This window comes from Berghia stephanieae, chromosome 6, assembly GCF_034508935.2.
Source record: "Berghia stephanieae isolate SIO BIC M18660-M18661 chromosome 6, UCSD_Bste_1.3, whole genome shotgun sequence".
Taxonomy (NCBI): Eukaryota; Metazoa; Mollusca; class Gastropoda; order Nudibranchia; family Aeolidiidae; genus Berghia; species Berghia stephanieae.
In genome coordinates this window covers 7,135,546-7,143,045 of record NC_088365.1, presented here as the reverse complement: position 1 = coordinate 7,143,045, position 7,500 = coordinate 7,135,546, and the positions used below count along the sequence as shown (strand labels likewise).

Sequence of the window (7,500 nt, the reverse complement as noted above, 5' to 3'; positions counted from 1 at the left end):
TCCTGGGTTCGAGCCTCGCGCTCGGCGCATAGTTGAGTCCTTGGAGAAGGCTTTTTATTCACATTCTCTCACCGTACTCGGGTGTAAAATGAGTACCTGGCCGGCAACAGCATTGTCTTTGTCCGAAAGATTGTAATATCGCCTAACAGGCGACATGTCCCGTCCTACATGTTAAATGTTGCTGTTGACCAGGGACCCCTTGTAAAGCGCTTTGAGTACATGTAGGGAATATTGCGCTATATAAAGCTCAATTATTAAAGCTGAATTACACACAAAGTCTGTAATTTAACCACCTCCAGCTGAAGTAGGTCCATGTAGTGATGCTCTAATTATATTTGTGACAAATCGTCTCAAAACTCAAAACGGTATTATGTCTGTATGGACCCGATGCTTTATATTGATCAGTAACATTGATCACTGTTCGATTGACATATTGTATAAATTATGTGAGTAAGGCTTAGTGGCTGAAAGGATTTTGTTTGCCGAAACTTTTGTAAATGGCCCTGTATTTTTAAAAAGTCTGTCGAATGCGAATGGAATTTTGTTAAGATGGGACGTAATCTAGCAGTCATATTTTTTGAAGGCACAAACCTTGAGAACCTGATTGCTGGATGACATGTTTGAAATCCCAAGTTCGAAACTTGTTGGCATGATGGAGTCTTTTGATTGACATTTATTTGTTGTAGACAAACAACTTCAACCCAATAAGAATAAAAATTTTTTTCGCGTAAATGTTATTCTTTTATTTATTTTTCCTTAAATAAATAATAAGATTGCTGTTCTTCAGCCTCGTATTTTCTATTGTCCATTCCACGTACAGATCAAGTCAAAAGGGAGTTCCATATCAATCTTGCTCTGTGTCTAGTGCGTGGGTAGCATCTCAGACCCTTATCTCTCTTTTGTATTGGTCACGGGTATACACGCCTATTCTATTTAGGGGCAGCGTGGCTCAGTGGTACGGTCTTTGATTCGTACCCGATAGGTACCGAGTTCAATCACCCGCCGCTGCGTTGTGTGGCATTGAGCAAGTCACCTCACTTTGCGGCGCTGCTCTGCGGCTGACGCCTGCGTTATTCCAGTCTTCCCTTGGAATCGATCCTAAAGACAAATTTCCCCTTGGGGATGGATAAAGGGAATTTTTTTTTTTTTTTTAATTTATTTATTACAATCTTTTTCTTTAAGTTCGAAGAAATGTTTGGCCAATTTCATCGTTAGGTTATAAGGCTGGTGGAGCCTAAATAAATATAATTTGTGGAGAAATGAGAAAGCAAAAACAGTCAGGCTTTTACACTGGACAATTATAAAGTCCAGTTTTTCACACCATAAGTCGGAATATGTCACCGATTTCTCAGAGCATGTAGATATTGCTCTGAAGAACTACCTTTTATTTCGGTAGCGGACTGGCAATTTGGTGCTTCAAAATGACATTGATAATCTGGTAAATAAGGTAACAATAATTGACTCACACACTCGTCCTAATAAAATTGTGTGTTGAATGTCGTGTATTCTTTTAAACTTTCATTTATATATATATATATATATATATATATATAATATATATATATATATATATTATATATATATATATATATATATATTCGCACACACCAACATGTATGTGTATAATATATATTTGTGGATAGCTCATACGGTAGAGTCACGCTCTCATCGGCCAGGCGGACTTGTCGTTCTTGTAAGGTCGCGGGTTCAAACCCCCATCGCCCCGCGAAAAAAATTTAATCTCTATTGTCTTCTGGTACTTTCCTACTCGCTTCATCTCTTGTTGTTACTTACATAAGTGCCTGCTCCACTCACTTTTCTGAAACGGTGTTGATAACGTTGCCTTTTGTTTTCCTCATTTCACAGTTTACAAAGAGAATGTAGACAGGCCTGGCTATTACCTGCATGTTGTCCACCACTCTGATGTGTGGAGCCACTACCACCCCAAGGAAGGAGGTGGGTAAATAGATAAACTATATGGTGTCAAGTGTTTTCATCGTCATTGTCAATGTCATCATCGATCATATTCGCCGTCGTCATCGTCATCTTCATCTTCATCATCGTCATCGTCAGCAGCAGCAGCACCAAAAGGAGAAGAAGAGTAAGAAGAAGAAGAAGAAGCATCACTATCATCATCAGCATCAAATGCATCATCATTAACATCACCATCATTATCGTCACCATCATTATCGTCATCTTCATCATCATCACCATCACCATCATCATCAACAGTAGCATTAATAGCAGCAGCAGAAGAAGCAGCACCACTATCATCAGCAGCAGCAAAGGCATCATCATCATCATCATCATCATCATCATCATCATCATCATCATCATCACCACCACCACCACCACCAACACAACCATCCATCATTGCCACCATTAACATCCCCACCATCGGCGTTGTCTGTTATCTTCATCTTTATCTTCATTTACAACCCTCACACAACCAACCAATCCTTTGATCCTTCAATTTCAATTATATAATATTTTTTTTAACCCACAAAAACTTTGTATATCTATCTACTATCACCGCCACCGTCATCGAGAATATTTACCTTTATGATTGACACCATTAGAAAAATGTGTTTTTCTTAATGCTAAATAGATAAACAAATAAAAAATAGCAGTATAAGCAAAACAGAAACACCAAATCATCTTCATGCTGCGACCTCACAGGTTCAATGATGAATCACTTTAAAGCCCTTACTGACGTGTAAAATCTTCTTAAACAGATCTTAAGTAATCGTATCACATGAAAATATTCTCAAGTACTCGGTATAATGATATTAATATGAATGACTAGATATAAACAAATAAAAATAAATAAAATAAATTGTCAATATAAGCATTTTTTAAATGAGCTTTAAATGAGCTTTTATATATCGCAATATCCACTAAATGTGCTCAAAGCGCTTTACAAGGGGTCCCTGGTCAACGGCAACATTTAACATTTAGGATGGGACATGACGCCTGTTAGGCGATTTTACAATTTTTCGGACATAGACAACGCTGTTAACGGCCAGGTACTCATTTAACACCTGAGTGTGGTGAGAGAATGTGAGTAAAGAGCCTTTTCCAAGGACTCAACTATGCGCCGAGCGAGGTTCGACCCCAGGACCTTCTGATCCGAAAGCGAGTGTCATACCACTAGACCACATAGCCGCACATAAACAAACAAACGAGATTAATCGGTGAAAGAGATCGCGCCATGCAATCGTTAGCTGAAGAGCCCTACAAACATCATAATCGTCTTAACCGCGTCAATCTTAATATCATACCAGAAATCTAAGCACATTAATAATAACCATAAACTATGAATGAATAAATAATTGATTCAATTTTTCATTCATTCATTTATTCATTCGTTCATTCATTCATTCATTCATTAATTTATTCATTCATTTTTATTCGCTCTTGTCAGTTTGTGGAATATTATTATGACCACTTGAATTAGGGCTTGACTGAAGGCCCAGGGTTCAAGTCTCGATGCAGGTGGTGCTAATAAGAATTGTTGAAAAATAAAAGCGTTTATTTTCTTTATTGCCGTGTATGAAAAGAGAATAATAATATGTCGAAATAAATATTAATAGCACCTTCCATATTCATATATTCACATCCATTGGTTCATTCATTCATCCACATCCATTTATTCGTATTCATTCATTCATCCATTCATTCATCCATTCATTCATCCATTCATCCATCCATCCATTCATCCATCCATTCATTCATTCATTCATTCATTCATCCACATACATGCATTCATTCATTCACTTCATTCATTCATTCATTTTATTCATTCATTAATTCAGCTACATTCATTCATTAACTCACATCCATTTGTTCATTCATTCATTCATTCACACTCGTTCATTCTTTCATCTTTATTCATTAATCAAAAGCTGCATAATCATTTCATCCGATCTTTCGTTTGACACCCCCCCCCCCCCCCCCCCCCCCCCCCCTACAAATCCCGTTCCAAACGACAGGCCCCTCTGTTGACCACTGCAAGGAAATTGCGGAAAAAGCGAAGGACATTGTAGACGTCGTTGCCGAAAAATACAAAAAACTTATGGAAGAAAATAATGTAAGTAGGTAGACCTGTTGATATTATAATATTGGATTTTATTGTTTACTTTGGGGGATGAGGTAGCCGAAGAGGTGGGGATGAGGTGGTCCAGTGGTTGATAAAAGGCAGTTACACCCCGAGGTCCCGGGTTCCAGCGTAGCCATCGTTTCGTTATAGCCTGATACTGAAATCCAAAAGGTCTGGCAGTTTGACGTCATTATTTTGTTTTTGCACCGCCTAGTGAGTTGTTAGTAGTGCTCATGGAAACAAGTTATTTCATTGGTTGAACTATTGAATACAACACGATTTGTTTTCTTTTGTGGCAAAAGACTGGCATTTTGACGTCATTTTTTAGTCAGTATCAGGCCATAACTTTACGAAGGCCACGGTTCCAGTCCCATTGTTGGCTTTTGAATTTTTCCTAGGGCAAGAAATTAAGCCGCTGTGTCTGAATTGCCGCATAGCACTGCGGTTGACTCCTCTGGGTTACTTTGACCCTTAAAAAAAATAGAATAAATACGCTAAAGATAAATTACCGCCATGTGCTTGAAGATTAGAATTTTATTTCGTTTTTCTTTTCTTTTTGTTCTTTTTAAATTCCCATGTTCTGCTTCATAGTAGTGACCTGGGTCGCATAAAAATCACTGATTACTCTCTCTCTCTCTCTCTCTCTCTCTCTCTCTCTCTCTCTCTCTCTCTCTCTCTCTCTCCCTCTCCCTCTCCCTCCCTCCCCCCTATCTCTCTTTATTTCTTTCTATGTGTATGTGTGTGTGTTTTCTGCTGTCTTTTGCTACATATAATATATGTGGGAGGGAGAGAGAAAGAAAGAAAGAGAGAGAGAGAAAGAGAGAGAGAGAGAGGTGTTGAGTGTGTGTGTGTGTGTGTGTGTGTGTGTGTGTGTGTACTACTCATGTACGCAATGTTTGAGGTAGAACTAGAACGACATTTTCCTTTGAACAGCTGCAACGACACATCAACAAAATTGTAACAGACATTTTGTTCTCACACACCCCTGATTTCACTTAGAACTTTGACCCAATATAGGTCATGACGTAGACGTTAATAGATTGTTAGATCACAGCGATGAAATTCCTTTATGTTGAAAGTCATTCCCACGCCTTGTTTTTTCACCCTTCACTAATACACTTATCGTAGGTAACTGTCAAAAGCAGTAACAAGAACGACTGATCAAGTTCAAAAAGAATAATTGACTGATGATTGATCAAATTTAGTGAAAAATACTCATTAAAATGGCTGTCTAAAAATAATAGCCAAGAAGCTCACAACATTACCATTCTGAAGTATAACGGACCAACACACAAAACTCTGTGTAACCACGAACTTTTATAGTCTGGATAATAAAGTTAAGTGAGAATTACTCATAAACGTGGGTGGCAAAAAAAAAAAAAAACAATTACAAAGACCTGAGTGGCGTCAACTTCATTCTATCAATAACAAAGAGCTCAGTGACGTCCATTTCGTTCCTTCTATAGTACCTCTCTGATTGCCTTGGTAAATTAAGCTTCTTCGGTTGCATTGTCTCCGTGAGATCGTAAACTGTACTCACTCTCAGACCTCTTATTCCTTTCAACAGATCCAAGGGGAGACTGTAGTTCTCCACGGCAAGGATGCTTGGCATGACATCATCCAGCACCAGGTAAGATATTATCATCACCTTATAGATAGCATGCGCTTGGCTAAGGAAGCTCACAACATTGCCATCCGGAAGTATATCAAACCAACACACAAAGCTATGTATTACCTTAAACGTTTATAGTCTGTTAAATACAGTTTAGTGAGAATTACTCATAAACGAGGATGTTAAAAAAAAAAAAAACAATAACAAAAAACCCGAGTGACTACAACTTCATTCTATCTATAGCACATTTTCAAAATTCTAAACTGCTCAATGCTTCTGTTCGGATTTTACGTTAAAGTACTGTAAATTATAGTTATTTTTTGTTGTTGCCCGAAAAAGGGTTTTTGTCCGAAAGTTAAGTATTTCGTTATCTTTTAAAACTGTTGTAACTTAATTATCTTCAGTTCTCAGCTTCTAGGAGCTTAACTCACTTAACCCTAACACCGACTATATCCGGGTTACTTTTACAGCATGCCTATTTATTAATAATTTTTATGAGACAAATTATAGGCGTAGTATCAAAGCTAATGTTTTATAGTATTTACATGTTAATGGTAGTTGAATAATACTATCTTTGTACATGCTCATTTATAATACATTTTTTCCAATTTTGAAAAGTAGCAAAAATCTCTAGGAATGAATGAGTTAAGCATAGTTTTATTTGTCCGATATGACCAGGCGTTCTTTATTCTAATAATGGTTTAAATGTATGCAGCATAATATGCAGCGACGGTCCTAATAGGCTTCAACAGTCGTGACGTCACTTCCCTCGTAATGACGCATGGTAACTTAGTAACTGGTTCTAAATTAAACTATCGGAACAATGGCGGACGCCCGTATGATATACTTCTCCGACGAGCATAAAAGTGTATGCAGAGGAGAAAAAACATTATAAATCGGATCATGTTTTGACTTTTTTTTACATTTTGATCACATGACAGGTGAAAAAGTTCTAGCGAGCCAGCATGAAGAATAAAAAGTACCGATTTTCTTTGTTTAGAACCAAACTGAAACTGCTTGTTGCTAGGCGGACGTGACATCAGACTATTGAATCTTATTGCCACTTATGTTTTCTTTCAGCACTGAATGATTTATTATTATCCTCAGGGCAATAGATAGGACAGAAGGGAAAAAATCCTGATGACGATTCTTTATTACCGTAGCAGTGATGGATAGCAGCAGATAGTGTCTTGGATTCCAGGCGACATAGAGCGGCTATGGGGTCTAGTGGTATGACACTCGCTTTCGGATCGGAAGGTCCTGGGTTCGAGCCTCGCGCTCTGCGCGTAGTTGAGTCCTTCGAAAAGGCTCTTTACTCACATTTCTCTCAGCGTACTCAGGTGTAAAATGAGTACCTGACCGTTAACAGCGTTGTCTTTGTCCGAAAAATTGTAATATCACCTAACAGGCGTCATGTTCCGTCCTACATGTTAAATGTTGCTGTTGACCAAGGACCCCCTTGTAAAGCGCTTTGAGCACATTTAGCGGATAGTGCGCTATATGAAGCTAAATTATTTTTTATTTTTTATTATAGAGTTGAATTGGTCAATGGCTGAATTCGTAAATGACGTTATTGGTAATTGTTATCTAATGGTTAATGAGCTAAAATAATATACACCCCCCCCCCCCCCCGCTCTTTTCAAGTGGCATGGGTGGTGAATTAGTGCCGGCTATAGATAGAACGAAGATGACGTCACTCAAGCCTTTGTTATTATATTTTGCCATCCGCGTTTGTGAGTGATTCTCACTAAACTGGATTAACTAATCTATAAAAGTTCATGATTACACA

The 7,500-nt window shown here is 38.0% G+C and overlaps 1 protein-coding gene across 3 annotated transcripts in view; it reads left to right on the top strand.

Annotated features, from left to right (window-relative positions):
* LOC144974403 (uncharacterized) overlaps window positions 1-7,500 on the top strand; it is a 70,345-nt gene that overhangs the window by 57,039 nt on the left and 5,806 nt on the right. For all 3 annotated transcript variants that reach the window (XM_078917259.1, XM_078917257.1, XM_078917256.1), the window contains exons 3-5: window positions 1,867-1,956; window positions 3,993-4,090; window positions 5,667-5,729. In XM_078917259.1, coding sequence (XP_078773385.1) covers window positions 1,867-1,956; window positions 3,993-4,090; window positions 5,667-5,729 — 251 coding nt within the window. The remainder of the gene's footprint in view (window positions 1-1,866; window positions 1,957-3,992; window positions 4,091-5,666; window positions 5,730-7,500) is intronic.